This window comes from Crassostrea angulata, chromosome 1 (genome assembly GCF_025612915.1).
Source record: "Crassostrea angulata isolate pt1a10 chromosome 1, ASM2561291v2, whole genome shotgun sequence".
Taxonomy (NCBI): Eukaryota; Metazoa; Mollusca; class Bivalvia; order Ostreida; family Ostreidae; genus Magallana; species Magallana angulata.
In genome coordinates, this window is record NC_069111.1 from 40,302,870 (window position 1) to 40,320,451 (window position 17,582).

Consider the following 17,582-nt stretch of genomic DNA (forward strand, 5'->3'; position numbering starts at 1 on the left):
GAATATCTACTGAAAGGTGGATTTGTTCCTCATGATTGTCTTTTACGTGCAAATTCATCTATAGGGGAAATAGACGCTACTCTCTGTAATTGTCATTTGATTCAGTTTGACTGAAAAAGAAAAGGAAGTCGTAAACCTATCATTCCTTTCTTAAGACATCAGTAATTTGACACAATAAGCTCACTATGAGTACTTATTTCCTTGTCACTTGTTTATTTTCTGTCTTCCTGCAGTGGAAACATCAATGTAAAATCCCCATTAAATCAGAAATTATATTAAGCAAAAACAAGGAAAACCAGTTTCCTGTGAGCTCTTGTAGTGATACAATTTGTTTAATGTGAGCCGTATTTGGAACAGTGATTACAACATGTTTTTTTACCAGCGCAAGTTTACCATTTCATTCATTTCTTTTTTGTATGTTTTTTTAAATATCAACGGAGGGATTTCTCATGAAAGTGATGTATACACCTTAGATTACAATTCAGATGAAGTGCACGTGAATTGTAGTGAAAAAGATTGTATTCTTCAGGAAAACATTACAAGCTTTACATGCCACCATAGAAACGAATCGTGTTTGGATGACATTTGCTTGAAACCACATAAAACATTGCAAAGATTGGATTTATCAAGAAACAGCTTTAAAAATATTCCCAGAGGCTGCTTTAGTACCCTTTCTTCCCTTGAAATTCTAATAATATCAAACAACGAAAAGCTAGGATTGGCAAATTTGTACAATGCCGCATACGGGCTCAATAAAACAAACATTAAGGAACTTTATGCCAACAATATCAACCAAGTCGGGATTACCTACCCGTTTCCAAGAAATATATCATTGTTGCTACAAAACACCTCGCTTCAAAAACTACAATTGAACTACAACGAAATCCAAACAGCAGAAACTGGCTCCATTTACAACTTGCCCAGATCGCTAGAAGATATTTCAGTCAGAGGAAATCGACTTGAAATCGGACTCATATTTATAGAACTCGTTTGGTTTAAAAATCTTAACCGATTGGACATCAGTTTCCAATGCTCAACTCGAGAATATCGCTCTAGATCACTAAGAAGTGTGCGTTTTAAAGACGATTTCAGTAACCACACAAACGATAAGGATTGTCCAAACATCACTACTGCTATAAATGTTCTCCAGATGCTTCCGTCTAATCTTACCAAATTAATAGCAACAGGCCTAATATCTGGACGAAATTGCATTCCATTGTTGAGTACAAGAAACTCTAGCAAGCTAAGTTACATTGACATTTCCAGAGATGGATATTACCGATGGATTGGTCCTATTCGTGTAAATCCAAACTGGAACAATGTTACGACGCTCAACCTGTCACACAACCAATGCAGTTATATCAAAGATAACTTTTTTGACAATTTAAATAAACTAAAATATTTGGATATTAGCTTTAACTACCTGGGAGCTTACTTTTATCAAGAAAACAAAAGCGAAAATGTGCTCAACGGACTGATCAATCTGAGAAAATTAGATTTGCAGTACAATAAAATTAGTTACCTCCCTGAGAAACTTTTAAAGAATAACAAAGGGATAAAAGATTTAGTAATTAGCAACAATGCCATTGTCAAATGGACGCTAGATATTAGTCACCTCGACAGGTTGACCTTTATTGACTGTTCTCACAACAAACTTGGGCATCTTCCCGACTCAGTTACAAAGAAATTGGATGAGTTACGTAAAGATCACAATGTCACTGTAGATTTTCATCACAATAAAGTTGCTTGCACCTGTGACAACTTGCAATTTCTGAAATGGCTTTTCACAACACAAGTAATGGTTATTTTATCTGTTACTTTATCTGCAGAGTGCACTGGCTATGACGGAAATATAACCCAGGCATATTCATATTTACTTGAAGAATGTAGCAAGGACCATAGCGTAAGGAATTGGCTGTATCCCGTTCAAACTATTTGTCTTCTCTTCATTTTAACTGTCATCGCCGTTGTTATTTACAAGAAACGTTGGGCACTCATCTATCGCTGGTACTTGTTTCGTCTTCGACGAAAAGGATACACCCCAATCGGAGGATGCGATGAGGGTTATCAGTTTGACGCGTTTCTGTCCTTTGCCGACGAAGACAGAGCGTTCGTCGAAAGAGTGGTGTCAGAACTAGAGGAAAATTCAGAGCATCATTTCAAGGTGTGTGTCCATTATAGAGATTTTACTCCAGGAAAATCCATTTCTAAAAATATAGTTTCGGCTGTCCATTCCAGCATAAAGACAATTATATTTATTTCACGTGCCTATCTTAAAAGTCAGTGGTGTAAATATGAATTACAAATGGCGATAACAGAGGAGAGACACATGGATCGCAGATTGATAATAATGGTCGTGCTTGAAGATATTCCACACAATCAACTTTCTCTTGAGGTTCTACAATACTACAAAAAGAATAGTTACATTGTTAAACCGAAAAACGAACAAGAACTGAACCTCTTTTGGAAAACTTTGAAAGGCGTCGTTGCAAACGATTTATGAATGACTATCTAAAGTTTGTTGTTATTCTAAGAGTTTAAAGCATATACTAGTACTAGTTTTTGAAAACGTGTTTTGTTTATATGATTTGATTTTCTTTTTCAAGTATTATAAAATAGCTTTGAAAAGGTTCTTCATATAAAAATAAAATAAAGTGAAAGAATTACAGTTTGAAAACTAAATAGAAATTAACAATTTAACTTTGACAACAAACTGTTTCATTCCAAATTTCCTTTAAAATGATTCTACATTTTACCAAGTTCTTTAACATAATTTAAAATATTTGATAATGAGAATGTTATAAATATATATTGAGCTATTAAAGATTAATTTTGTTTAGCAATGTTTCCGGAAGATAACAACAAAAAAACTAACTTTTGTTATAAAATAATATATTTTTAGTGGAGGGAAATAGAAAAAGTTAATCAAATTTTCTTTTGCATTAATCTTTGTCAAAATTCATCTTCCTCGATTAATAAATAGATATTCTAGTATTAATGATTTGGTAATTGGAGTTTGGACCGTGTAGTAATTTTAAAAACTTCATATCTGTGTGCTTTGGAATAAACCCAAAACTAAGCCACATGTCGGGTTTGGTAATAGCACAGAAAAAAAAATAGTTGTCGGACAAGAGCAAGTTGGTAAGCCGAGGCGCTTCAGTATGAGATCTTAACGAAAATTTTGTATCTTAAACATATTTTTCCGATTTGCTGTGTATATATCAGTGTAAGAAAATTGATCATTATGTGAATGAATCAATATAGGAATATTTTTGCAATGTCCAATAAGCTCAAATAATTGGATACCAGCTAATCTAGTTTCTTTTTCAAAAATGAAAACCGAACTTGAAACATTGGAAATGATAAGCACGGGAGAAAATTCTCAATTCCTTCAATTTTTTTGAACTACAAGTTCTATAAAACCTGACACTTAGCATTAATTATCTAATAATATAAAAAACTTAAACATCAACCTATAGGAAGGCTCTAAATTATAAACTGTTCTAACCATACATTTGTTTTACTTCCTGAACACTGCAATTGAACCTAGTTACAACCGCACTTTACTACAAAATCCGCGCTGCAATAAATTACAATAAAGTAATTTGAAAACTTTCAAACATATACTATCAGAAAAAAGAAACTGTGCATTCTTTAATATATGAAAAAACAGTAAAAGATTACAATGAACACATTTTATTTTTTATAATACTGTTAACATGTATTCGTAACAATATTTCATAACACATAAATGTCAACGTCGAATAACGTCAATTTCAGCACACTCGAAAGTCACTGTTATTTGAATTTGAATCAACAAAATTAATTACGCGTGTGACCACCATTTGCGTTCACGCATGCTTGACAGCGACGCCTCATTGATGCCACTAAAGTGTTCAGAAATGCTTGAGGGATGTTGTTCCAGATGTTGGTTAAAGCCTGGCCTAAATCAGCCAATGTCACTGGCTGATTTGGTAAACGGCGTAAACGTCTTTCCATTTCATCCCAGACGTGCTCGATCGGCGACAAATCGGGGGAAACAGCTGGCCAAGGCAAGACATCGACATTCTGTTGAACAAACAAGTCCCTGACTGCACGTGCAACGTGTGGCCTTGCGTTGTCTTGCTGCAGAGTGATGTGATTTTCATGTCTCTGTATGAAGGGTATCACATGACGCTGAATAATTTCATCTGGATAGCGTACACCGGTGAGATTTCCATTGACAATTTGTAGAGGGGTCCTTCCATGTGCGATATTCCACCCCACACCATAACGCTACCTCCACCAAATTGTCGACGTTGCACAACACAAGCGTCCTGGTAACGCTCCCCAACGCGACGATACACCCTACAACGACCGTCACTGCTTTCCAAATGAAATCTGGATTCATCAGTGAACAGAATATTTGCCCAGTCCTGTATTCTGAATCGCAGATGTCGTGTGCACCACGCTAGTCTGGCGATACGATGACGTTGAAGCAGTACTGGGCGCACCGCTGGACGTCTTGGTCTGATGTTTTGCTCGCGCAGACGATTACGAAAAGTTCTTGGCCTAATTGGTCGAAGCCCTGGAATGCTAAGGGCAGTCAAACTTGCTGTCTGGAAACGATTTCTCAGATGCACAAGTCTAATGTGGTTGTCCAGTTGACGTGACGTTACACGAGGTCGCCCTGAGTGCGGTCGATCCTGGGTGTTGCCAGATTGTTCAAAACGTCTCCATAATGACTGGATGGTGTTCCGATGAACTCCAAAGTGTCTTGCTACAGTGTTTTGTGCCATTCCAGCTTGCAGCATCCCAACAGCACGATTACGTTGGTTTTCGTTGAGTCTTGGCATGACATAGAGGTAGATTTTGTTGAAACTAAAGTGATTTCCTTAACAAAAAAAGTATAAGCAAATCCTTTACAGTTCTTATTCCAAACAGTATTGGCCCGTAAAATTCGTGCGTACAAATTCTTCAATAAACAGCAGGTGCTCACTAACCATGAAAAAGTCCGTGCACCCGGACGGTTACCATCCGATATTGTCAAACACAATACCATTATCGATTGTTTAAATTTTATAAATACAAACAATAGATATAGAAAAATTATACTAAATTTTATAATGCACAGTTTCTTTTTTCCGCTAGTATATCATAAATGATTGAAACTAAATTTAATTTTACAATGGGTTTAACGAAGAAAAGCGAATAACTGCCATAAAATGCCGACAGTCTAATTTCTATATAGAAATATTTCAAAATGTAGGGTCCATTCTTGAATGACGAAAACCAATGCAACCCTTCTGTATGACCCTCCTTGTAATGAAAAGGGCGTCAATATAAATTGAAATCCTAGTTGTAGTTAGATTGATGAAAAAGCGCTCCACTACATTAACTTTTTATTGTCTGGACAGTGCTGTGCGCTTCTCGTGCAAATTCTTCACGGAGCGAAACTCTCATGAAACGTTATGTACGATACGCTTATCATCCGGTACAACGTTGCAGAAGTTTTAATGTTATATGTACATTTAACTTCGATAACTATTGTCAGTGCTCTTTAAAAAATTCTGATTGCCGGAAAAAATCAAATATGATATAAATCAATCGTCTTCGTAAAAATAAACTTAAACGGCAAAATAAAAATTTAAAAAATCCATAAATTAATTTTGCTGGATTTATTTGAATTGCATGATGTATTCTCTAGTCTATCCTCTTTTTTTAAAGACAGTTTTAATGTCTATTACCATTTAAAATTATAATATACATGTACTATATAATGTGTGGTGTTAGTTTTATTGTCCATAACAGAAATTCGTTGATGATTTAGAAATTAAATCTCTCTACTGTGTAATAACTGCTTCACACTATATATCTGCATGTATTTTGGTGATACCATACATCAAATAATTCTATAACTCATCTTTTAATGTTCATACTCAAATTTATTATTATTTTTTTTACCTTTTTTTGAAAGGGTAGGTAGGGACAATCGTTGAAAGTATTGTTTTGGCAAATCGTAGAGTCTTTTCTTAATGGTTGTTTAATAAGAATGATATTTTTTATCAGATAGACATAAAATATAAAATATTAATAAAAGAAAGATAACTGTGAGTTCAGGGTTGTCCCACTACAGAATATTTAGGTTGTATGAAAGACTTCCATTATGCCACATACTTTCTACTGAAAGAAACAAATCAAATATAATTTCATATTTTTCTCTTTTCAATAATTTTTATCGAGCCCTTTGTATATTATATATACAATAAAACATGTTCAAATTAATAATTGTTATCTTACAGCATAGGGCAATAAGACTATATCTACAAATCTGTAAGTTATGAGTTCAAATCCCACTGGAGCTAATATGATAATTTTAAATCTTTCCAAATACTTTAAAACATATTTTTGGTCAAATATCGTAAAATTTGAAAAATTAAAAAATAAGCGGGGAAACTTTATCGATAATGATGTACTTTTATTCATATCAATATCGACCAGTGTCCCATATCATCTCAATATTTTTAAAATTCCTTTTACAGGTGTTGTAGACACAAGTTCAAACAAAGACTTTGGTCTATCAAGTGATTTTTTAACTATGCTTTTTTGACTAAAATATGGTAAATTGGCAATTTAAAAATGAAATTTTGTATTAAAAAAAATTAAAAAAACAAAAAAACCTTGAGTTAAACGTCACCTAACCTAACCAGCGCTCATTGACCATATTTAGTCTCTAAGGTGCATTTCCTCATTTTCTGTCTCAAACTTAGCATAGCACCAAATCCTGGTCTAGACTGAAAAGACGATACATGCACACCATAAAAGTCAACATAAGACCTTTTAATCTATTTTCAGAAATAGTGTTTCCGTTTCTTCTGATTGCATCGATATTCTGAAAAAGAGATATGACATTAGATATGTATTTTATCCAATTGTCTTATCTATTAACATATACTAGCAGATATGATTGTTTTGAACTCCTCCTAGGTTTAAACAGAAAGTATCATATGGATCTTTCTTAAGTACTGGAAAAAATTAAAACACAAGGCTTTTTATGAAAAGAAAGTTCTACTATTAGATAAGCTTGTTTAAAGGGGCATGGTCACGATTTTGGTAAAGATTATTTTTCCAATTTTAATGTTTGAAATGCTTCAGTAGGGCATTTTTAATAGGCAATCAAAATTTGAATGTTATTCGTTGAGTTATAAGCGATTTACAGAACTAACAATTATTTGCTATGTAAACAAACCTTTTGTTTACATTTTGAATGTTGAAGCGAAAATTCCAGTTTTAGACCTAAAATGAATGTGTTAAATGTTAGGAACTGTTTATTTATGCATAACATGAATAAGAAGCTAGACAAATCAGTTTGAACAAGATGTTTTACTGGTATATTGAACCTATGTAAACAAAAACAGGACACAAGCCTTGTTTACATGACAAAGAATTGTGAGCCTTGTATCTTGTTTGTTTCTCTACGACTGACCCTCAAATTTGATTCCATCATTAGAAATGCATTACTAAATCATTGTAAATTAAAAAAAAAACAGAAAAACAGAATTTGACCAAAATCGTGACCATGCCCCTTTAAAGCTGAAAGGAATACTTAAATAGGCATTATTTCCCTTTTATCTCCGACAACCGTCATATTATTTGTCGATTTCTATTGTTCTGCTAATCGCATCAAACCCCCTATAAAGAGCCGAGAGCACTGTTCGTGCATCGCGGCATTCAGAAATTTCATACACCCGATCACGTTACCTTCGACGACACACGTGTTCGATGTGCATGCAAAGTAAGGCAACACTGTTTGTGTAAAATAATACGACTTCCTTAAATTCTTCCAAAAAATAAAAAAGAAATCTTATTGACGCAAGCGTCAAACGGGCCGCAAAAATACACATGTAATCGTTGTTTGAATCATCATTCGTTGTTAACATAAAAATACAGAACGAAGAAGAAAATAACGAGTTGGTTGTACTAATTTAATGGTAGATTTTGATTTTAATTATTATATTTTCAGTAACACGTTTTGAAATTTAACATTTTACTATAATTATTAAGAATAGAGTTCGTTACTGTTAGCATTTCTTATGGTAGTTGTATGAACATTGCTTTAGTATGAATTAAGTAATGGAGAACACATTGATTTGTACATTATTTTAATACAAAGTTCAATTCATTATTATTCTCTTGGAAATTATTTATTTCAAACCATCTTAATTTTTTGGTGGATTGTATTGAATTAAAACCCAATGCATTAGTTTATATAATTTCAAGGGACCACATAATAAAATAGAAATGGATTAAGATAAAGGTACATGTAAGATCATGCTAATCCGGTAGAATCTGTTCAACTTTAAAGGTAAAAATAAGCCGGAAATTTTTTTTCCTAAATGGAAATATAAATTTTATCTACACTACAGTTTATGAAAATAATCATGGTTATTTCAAAAGAATTAAAATTCTGCTACAGTTATTGCCGAGATCAAAGAGATGCCGCGGACATTTTTCTCTAATATACCACGAACGACATCAGTAAATTATCAGATCAGAAATACCTATTTGTCTCGCACTGATCATGAAAGTACAACTTCAAACCGTAAACAGTTTTAAAACCATGTCAATTTCAGGTAATAGTTCCAGTCAAAACGATATGTATTGCCTCAAATGTTTATTTTTAAGGGATCAATGCGGCTGTTCCTAGGACCTCCCTAGCACATTTTTACTGCGTGTTTTTACATAAAATATATAACGTGTAGTAGTAATAATCATATTAAATTGCCCTTAAAATATTAGGAATATAACTCAAAGATATTTTATAAATAAGTGAAGAGATTTAAAAACCAAAGAAAAATTCTGTCTTCTGCATGTGATTCCTTTGATCGATACACATGTAAACATTACTAACAAAACCATTGGGGTTACACGGAACAGCCGTCAAAATGACCTAGATTGTCTCTCTATAGGAGAAACGATCTGTAGAAATACTGGGCTGTTAGTAGAATAGAAATAAAGTTCTTGTTAACGTGAATGTTGCAGGATAACCTCTTCGGTCTCGAAATGTTGTTTGAAATGTAAAAGCCTCGGCTACGCCTCGGCTTTAATATTTCAAAACAACATTTCTCGACCTCGGAGGTTATTCTGCAACATTCACGAAAACTCGAACTTTATTTCTCAAATAAATCAAGTTAGCTCGAATTTTCAGGTCCATTCAAATTTTCAGTTCTTTCATATTATTGCGTAAATAATTGATATGGATGTCATTTCATGATAATGTTCTACTACAAAGTACATGGCAATATAATATATTCACACACAAAGTCATTATATTTGACACAGCACATAGAAATTCAAATACATCATTTATATAAAATTTCATGCCACTCAGGTCATTAGTATTTCAGGTCTTTAGTATGTCCCGTATACCGATACAATGAACAACTCCGAAATTTTCCGAATACATTATAGTCTCGATAAAACGCGTCTAACACGACAGTCTATGACAAAATTTTCATTCACGAGTAAAACAAAAAAATATGTAATATTTTTTAAAAGGCAAAAAACATATTTCTACGTGCAAATTAACTTTTAATTGATAATAATATTCATTCATTTAAAGCTATACACGCTATAATTTGCGTCAATTTTGAATAAAGGGGAAAATGTATGTGTTTGATTACTAATAAAAGTTACCTTTATGCTGTTAATTATAATGCTCAATTCGATGTCGTAACACATATATCAAATATTAAACAATAAAAAATATTTATTTTCCTGCCAGGAAAGTAATGCCTCCTCGTGAATATCAATCGATCACGTGATATCGACAGCTAAATTTAGTCTATCATACCACAACTGGTGAAGGGTCAACATCTTCATAATTGTGATAGTTTCACAAAGGAAAAGATATTTTCAGTAAAGCATAAATTTGTCCGAAATACGAGTACAAACAAAAGAAAAAAATACAAGCCTGTGAGTAGATATGAATACTTCCTTTAAAAAATGACGTAGACCTGTGTTTTTCCCCTATGTGCTATTTATAGATCCTATAAGTTTTAATGCAGAAGTAAGGGTATCGTGAATGACAAATGTATTTTACTCATTATACATGTATGTTTTTCAAATTAACAACTGTTAAGCATATTAAAAATCAAGTTGGATATTTAATTAGGCAAACAATAACGATCATCTAGTTCTCCGCGGACATGCACAATGAGGTCGGTTTCGCTCTTCCTTCATCAATATTCATGAAAAGGTATATTTTCCTGGCAGGAAAATAAACAATTAAAAATCTATATCTTTGTAACGAGATGGAATTCACCATTGTAATTTACAGATTAAGGATAACTTTTATAAGTAGACAAACACATGCGTTTTCACTGTCATTCAAAATTGACGTAAATTATAGCGTGTATAGCTTTAAAAAAAAACTATCCCGCAGAAACGCAGTTAAAATAAAATAACGGACCGCCTCCTGGCAGCCCGTAATAAATTTTGTAATTAATTGGTTGTTGTTTTCTTTATTCTTTATTACATGTACAAAATTTTACTACAATGTGTAGTTCATGCATTTAGAAGTCCGTGCAACCTAATTCCTCGATCGGAAAGCAACCGACTGTAACTTTCTCAACCGGTTTATGTACCCGAGTGGCAGTAGAGGAACGATCGAAATTAAGATGGCAACCAAATGCTTTTATGAATTCATGTCAGCTTTAAGGAGGCTGGATGGTCAACACATTTCTCTTCAGATCTGCGTTAAACTTTTTAAATTCAAATATCGGCATTCAAATTTGAACCATGAACTAAACTTTAACAGATCTCTTTGTCAAAAGGAGGTAAATAGAGCCTTAAATGGCCCCAACCACCGAACCCTCTTCACACTGACATGAATTCATAAAAGCATTTGGTCGCCGTATTAGTTTCGATCGCTCATCTACTGTCACAGGGGTGTATTGTAGAGCCAAGAGAGATAACTGTTAATGCTTATGATACCCAGTAATGATACACAGTACATTATGAATTTACAATTCATTCAAATAAATGAATAACACTGAATATTTTTGCATACAAAACTATTAAGTAGTTTGATGGATATTGAATTAACTCAATATTCAAAGAAATATACAATCATAACATGGATTTCTCAATGTAAAATGCGTACTAAAACTTTGTAATAAAGATATTTCATAGCCTAATTAAGTGATTGACATTGGACAGAAGATGTGGTTGAAGCAAAAATTCTTTTAAAAAATTATAAACATCCATATGTTTTATATTCTTTTTTATTTTAAGACTTTAAAAACCTCTCTTTTTCTCTTCGTTTGACAGTAATTATTGTTCACAAAAAAGGATAAGTTTCCTTGGGCATTTAGCTTCCTAAACTTGAACCAAAGCATTTAAAAATATTACAGCCATGTGTCCATTTTTTAACTAGAAATTTCTCAAAATTAAATTGTGTTACTTATCATTTATGACGGACTCTTCTTAAGTTGTCAAAATAAAAAATTCTGTTTCAATAAAATTTGTTTTTTACTGGGACAGTAAGATTCGTTATGGTTTTTTTTCCTGTCACGTTAAAATTCTTCACAGCAGGAATATCAGCATCGTCGGAACCCACGGGTTTTCTATCCGTTACACTGCTTTTGAGAGCAGTGTAACTGATAGAAAACCCGTGGGTTCCAATGGTGGAATATCAGGTAGAGAATTACTTGCTTATGACTTTACATAGTGATAAAAAAACTCAAAACTTCCTTGTCGAACAAGATACTGTTTGTCAAGCTACATGTAAGTCAGAAAATGCAAAGTCAAAATTTGCAGGTAAAGTGTTTGGTTTGAATATGCAAGATAAAATATGAGGGCTTATTTTTTCAAATACTTTGTTTAAACAGGGAACTGTTTGAGTGTCTGTTGAATTTATTATGACCTTGGGGTCCTAGCTGCGCGGGCAAATACAGGATATCCATGAGTTTTTGAAGTGGGAATTTTAATTTAATTTGAGAGCTCACCACTTGAGTAATCACTCAGAAACAAATGTATAACTTTTTGTTGCGTTTAATCATTAGAAAACAGATTATACATTGGATTTCAATATGAATGTAACGTTTGATGAAATGATTAACATATTGTGTTTTAACATGTTTTTAGTAAAGTTTTTAATTTAATAAAAGCAACGCAACTTAGTAGAATGTTTATTGAAAACTTATCATTTGAGCATTCACTAAGAAGCAGACAAAATAAGGTTTAAAGATTTTTATAACGTTATACATCATTATTGTAAATAATACCATTTATGTAAATTGTGATATGTTATATATGCCAGTACCAAAAAATACTAGTCGTCTTTAACTGTTTACAGCAGCCAATCACAGTGCGGCATTTTGTCGTACGATGTTTAAACTACGTCATTTTATCTGTCAACAAGTTTTTTTTAACAAATGATCTAATTGAAATGTAATGTCGATGAAATGCTTCCACACGTTGTCAAGGAAACTAATAGCTTTTAAAGTAACTAGGTAACTTTTTCTTCTCATATTAAAAGTCAAATATACCAACTCTTAGTTGTTTAGATGGCAGAGTTCTTCTTTCATCATGTCAACTGGTGTTTGAATAATAAACGTCAACTTTTCTTGTATTTGTATGGTACATGCAATATCTATCAAAGAAAACATGATTTGAAAAGATTTCTGCCATAAAGTTGTACAATATATAGAAAATGTTAATATTTCTTTTATTATTTTTTTTTTTTGGCCATTTGGTTTTTCTATCATATCATTTTTTCCCTTTAAAGATTTCTTTAGGGCAAACATTTTTCAAATTTTTACGCCGGTTTTGAATATTCTTCATAATGCTAATGAAAATGAGAGTATTACGCAAATGATATATTTTAAACTTTTTGTAATTTTCTCAATGTATTTAAAATAAAAAGGCAAAAAGGTAGCCAATTTTCAATAACCTGATAGTAAACTTTTTGAAATCCAATCATAAACAAGATTACGAAAGGATGATTGGCACAGCAGCCAGATTTTGATAGATTTACTGACTAAAAATATCGAAAGTGCACAACACTGGGTTGACATAGTAAACTGTTTGGGCTAAATAATGTTGCCAAATTGCACAAATACGGATTTACTGTATATAATGAAATGGTAGATTTATTGATTCTGGAATTTAATAAAATTAAGTCTCGTAATTTTTCCTTAATGTTAATTAATTATATTTGTCCTGTTATAGTAGAAAATTACAAATTCAACTAAATATGTCGCTATATATACACAAACAAGGAAAAACTACTTTCAAATCTATACACTTAAAGATTGCTGCAATTTTGGCAGTATTTGGAACAGTGATTGAGAGGAAACATGCTTTTTTTCCAGGGCCAGCTCAACCTTTTATGCGTCGCGTTTGCTTGTGTAACGATTTTTATCAGCAGTGGAATTTCAGATCATGTGAACTGCGCCTTGAACTATACTGAATTTGGAGTAAAAATGACATATAGTGAAAACGATCTCTGTGTTCTTAAGGACAATACTACAAGCTTTACTTGTAACAGCTTGAACAAGGAAAGAAGTCGTATATGTTTATGGAACCTTTGTTTAAAACCGCATGAAACATTGCAAACATTGGATCTATCAAGAAACCACTTTAAAGATATTCCCAAAGGATGTTTCAGTGAATTTCCATCTCTTGAAATTCTAACCATATCAAACAACGACCAGTTAGGGTTCAACAATTTATATAATGCAATGTATAAGCTAAATCAGACGAATATTCAAATGATTTACGCCAACAATATTAATCAAGTAGGTGTGACCTATCCATTTCCCAAAAACATTTCATTGCTTCTCAACAATACATCGCTTCGAAAACTACATTTGAACTACAACGAAATTCAAACACTTGAAAGTGGCTCTATTTACTATTTGCCCAGAACCTTAGAAGAAATTTCCGTCCGTGGAAATCGACTTGAAATCGGACTCATTTTTTTCGAGCTGGTATGGCTTATAAAACTTACTCTATTGGACATCAGTTTTCAATGCTCAACCTTAGAATACCGTTCTAGATCGAGAAGAAATGTACAATATATCGACGACTTTGATAACACAAACTATGAGAAATGTCTAAACGACATAAGCTATGTAAATGCTCTCAAAGTGCTTCCGTCTAACCTCACAACATTGATTGCCACGGGCTTGTTATCCGGACCAAATTGCATTCCAATGTTAAGTACAAGAAGGAATAGTAAGCTTAGTCATATTGACATTTCAATGGATGGATATTTCAAATGGGTCGGTCCTATAAGCGTCGATCCAAATTTCAACATTATAACCACGGTCAATTTGTCACACAACCAATGCCAATTTATCAAGGATGGATTTTTTGACAATTTGACACACCTTGAAAATTTAGATATCAGCTACAATTATCTGGGCGATTATTTTTATCGAATTGAGAGTGAAAATGTGTTCAGCGGTCTGAAACATTTAAAGAAATTAGATATGAGAAAAAGTAATATTAGGTACCTTCCGAAAACACTTTTAAAGCATAATAAGTGGATAGAGAGTTTAGTACTTAGCGATAATGCTATGGATGAATGGACGCTAGATATAAGCACCCTGGACAGCTTGTCATATGTTGACTGTTCTCTCAACAAACTAGTGACCTTTCCAGAGTATGTCACAGAGAGATTGGATATGCTAAGTAAAGATCATAATGTCACTGTAGATTTTCATCACAATAAAATTCTATGTACCTGTGAAAACCTGCATTTTCTACAATGGCTTTTCACGACTCGAGTAATGGTTCGTTTATCAGCAGCATGTACCGGATATAACGGAAATATAACCCAAGCATATAAATATTTATCCAAAGAATGTAGAAAGGACAATAGCGTAAGGGAATGGCTGTATCCAGTTCAAACTATTTGCCTTCTCTTTATTCTATCTGCCATTGCCATGGTTGTGTACAAAAAACGATGGACACTCATCTATCGCTGGTATTTGTTTCGTCTGAGACAAAAAGGATACACTCCCATCGGAGGATGCGATGAGGGTTATCACTTTGACGCGTTTCTGTCTTTTGCTGACGAAGACAGACCATTCGTCGAAAGAGTGGTGACAGAGTTGGAGGAAAATTCAGAGGTTCATTTCAAAGTGTGTATCCATTATAGAGATTTCACTCCAGGAAAATCCATTTCCAAGAACATAGTATCAAGTGTCCATTCCAGTAGAAAAACAATCGTATTCATGTCACGTGCCTATCTCAGAAGTCAGTGGTGTAAATATGAATTACAAATGGCGATAACAAAGGAGAGGCACATGGATCGCAGATTGATAATAATGGTCGTGCTTGAAGATATTCCACATAATCAACTTTCTCTTGAGGTTCTACAATACTACAAAAAGAATAGTTACATTGTTAAACCGAAAAACGAACAAGAACTGAACCTCTTTTGGAAAACTTTGAAAGGCGTCATTGCAAATGATTTATGAATGACTTCCTTGATATTCCACAATCTACAAACCGTGTTTTTTAAAAACTCAAATCCACATTTCTTCTTCTTAAGTTTAAGTGAAGTTTTTTGGCAAACTCATTTTCTAAAACTTTCTAATAAAGTTTTGTCTTCAATGATTATCTATTATCTTCCTGAGAGAGAGAGAGAGAGAGAGAGAGAGAGAGAGAGAGAGAGAGTTACTTTATCTATTACTTGAGTTATGACGAGGGAGAAATAGAGAGAGGGGGGGTTAGGATAAGTACCCTTTATTAGAGAATCTATCCATACGTGTTACCTGGCCTTTTTCAAATTGTATCAATCGGTTAGAAAGATTTTTTTAAAAACGTTGATTCACAGAATGACAATGGGTAATATTATTAAATACAACACAAGAAAGTCTAAAAAAAATTTAAAAAGAAATCTAGATCGTTTGGAACAAAATTTCAACAAACCAATGGCAAGATCAGCAGAAAATCTAAATTTTTATTATTTGTAAGAAACTACAGAAAGAAGGACAGTTCAGCTATTGAAATAGTTTATTTTGCTTAAAATTTACTCTATTTATTACTCTAGAGTTACAGAGAGAGAGAGAGAGAGAGAGAGAGAGAGAGAGAGAGAGAGAGAGAGAGGATGGGTTAGGATAAGTACTCTTCTTTCGACATTTTTTTTACAAAGACAGTAGAGAAGGATACAAGTACACACAGCTTACAATGTAACAAATTGTTTCTTAAAGTATAAGAATATAGGCTTAAGTCGCATATACTATGTATTACCCATATAACTTATTTACAAATGTACCTGTACATTACTTGTAAAAGGAAATTATATAAAGTCAGGGGAGAAGAGATGAAAAAAAAAAATTCTTGGTGAAAAGTGCGGGGTGTTAGTTATTTATGATGAAACCTATTAAATCTAATTAATTTAACGAATATTTCATAAAAATAAGTCACATATTTTTTGTGCCAGTGCCTCTCAAACTATGAAAATCTACAATATTTAAGCAAAATATATATCTCTACAGATATTCTGTTTTTGTCATATTTACAAATGCGCTGAAATTAAGTTTTTATGACTTCTTTATATCTTCTTGCAAAAATGTACTGCTTTGTTATTAAAATTAAAAGATTGTGCACTTTATACAAAGAACTAATTTCTGCCCCTGTGTTTAATAACGTTAAAAAAAACCTATATCACAAAGATATTTTAATAACATAAAATTAATATGCTAGTTACAGACATTTTCACATCATCGATTATTTCTCGTGCTTCTATTACGTCACGGATATGGACCATTTCCCGCATTTTCTCAAAAGTGTGAAAATTTCATCAATTTTTCTTCGTATGTTCTTCATATTCAATAGTAGAAGTATAGAGCGCGATATTGCTCCAAAACCATTATACATATATTATTATTTGTCTTATTTTGCATATCATATTAAAAATTGTGTTGGAGCAAGCATGCGCTTGATGTTCCCTTTTCAAAAAACTGATAGGAAATCCTCTATTCTTGGCTAAAATACATACTTTTTGGGAAACAAGCTATTTATTAACATATCATATTTCTATTGTGACTTCGATTAGACAATTTATCTTTATAAACCTGAAATAAATATATATTTACCCATCTTTTGGTAAGTTTCTAAATCTCTATTCATAACTTTGAATATTGGGACATAAAAACACTTTACCCCGCACATAGTTCTTTCTCTCTTTATATTTTCCAAATGAAATAGAGTTTTTGTCAAATGTCACTTGCATTTCAAATTTCCTTAGCAACCACTCCTCGCATAGTTCCCAAAGTTTTTTAACACAATAGCAGTCTACAAAAAGGTTCTCAAAAGTCTCATGAGTTCTTTTACAAAATTAGCTGACTGTGGATTCTTTAACTTTAATATTGTGAAGAAAATCATTTGTTGGTATTATTCTATGTAAAATTTGAAATTGTGACCATTTACGTTTTGACTCTTTGTAGTTTAGAATGGAAATTCAAATATTTTGCTCCAGTCTTTGATGTTAAAAATAAACCTCTTTTTAGCCATTTATATACAGATGAAGTTGGCTCTCTTTTCTCCTTAAAGCTGAACACCGCTCGTAAATATGCACCGTCACA

The 17,582-nt window shown here is 32.7% G+C and overlaps 2 protein-coding genes across 2 annotated transcripts; both read left to right on the top strand.

The window, feature by feature from the left end:
* The first annotated feature begins 157 nt into the window (after positions 1-157).
* On the top strand, positions 158-3,140 carry LOC128191885 (toll-like receptor 4). The gene has a single exon (XM_052864276.1). The coding sequence runs from the start codon at positions 368-370 to the stop codon at positions 2,501-2,503; it is 2,136 nt and encodes a 711-aa protein (XP_052720236.1). The 5' UTR covers positions 158-367; the 3' UTR covers positions 2,504-3,140.
* A 10,200-nt stretch (positions 3,141-13,340) lies between these two features.
* LOC128192045 (toll-like receptor 4) lies at positions 13,341-15,492 on the top strand. The gene has a single exon (XM_052864496.1). It carries the CDS (start codon positions 13,341-13,343, stop codon positions 15,468-15,470), a length of 2,130 nt encoding a protein of 709 aa, XP_052720456.1. The 3' UTR covers positions 15,471-15,492.
* The last annotated feature ends 2,090 nt before the right edge of the window (positions 15,493-17,582 follow it).

Bases quoted from the DNA above. Each gene is read 5' to 3' on its own strand.
- LOC128191885 (XM_052864276.1), top strand. From the start codon at position 368: ATGTTTTTTTACCAGCGCAAGTTTACCATTTCATTCATTTCTTTTTTG.
- LOC128192045 (XM_052864496.1), top strand. From the start codon at position 13,341: ATGCTTTTTTTCCAGGGCCAGCTCAACCTTTTATGCGTCGCGTTTGCT.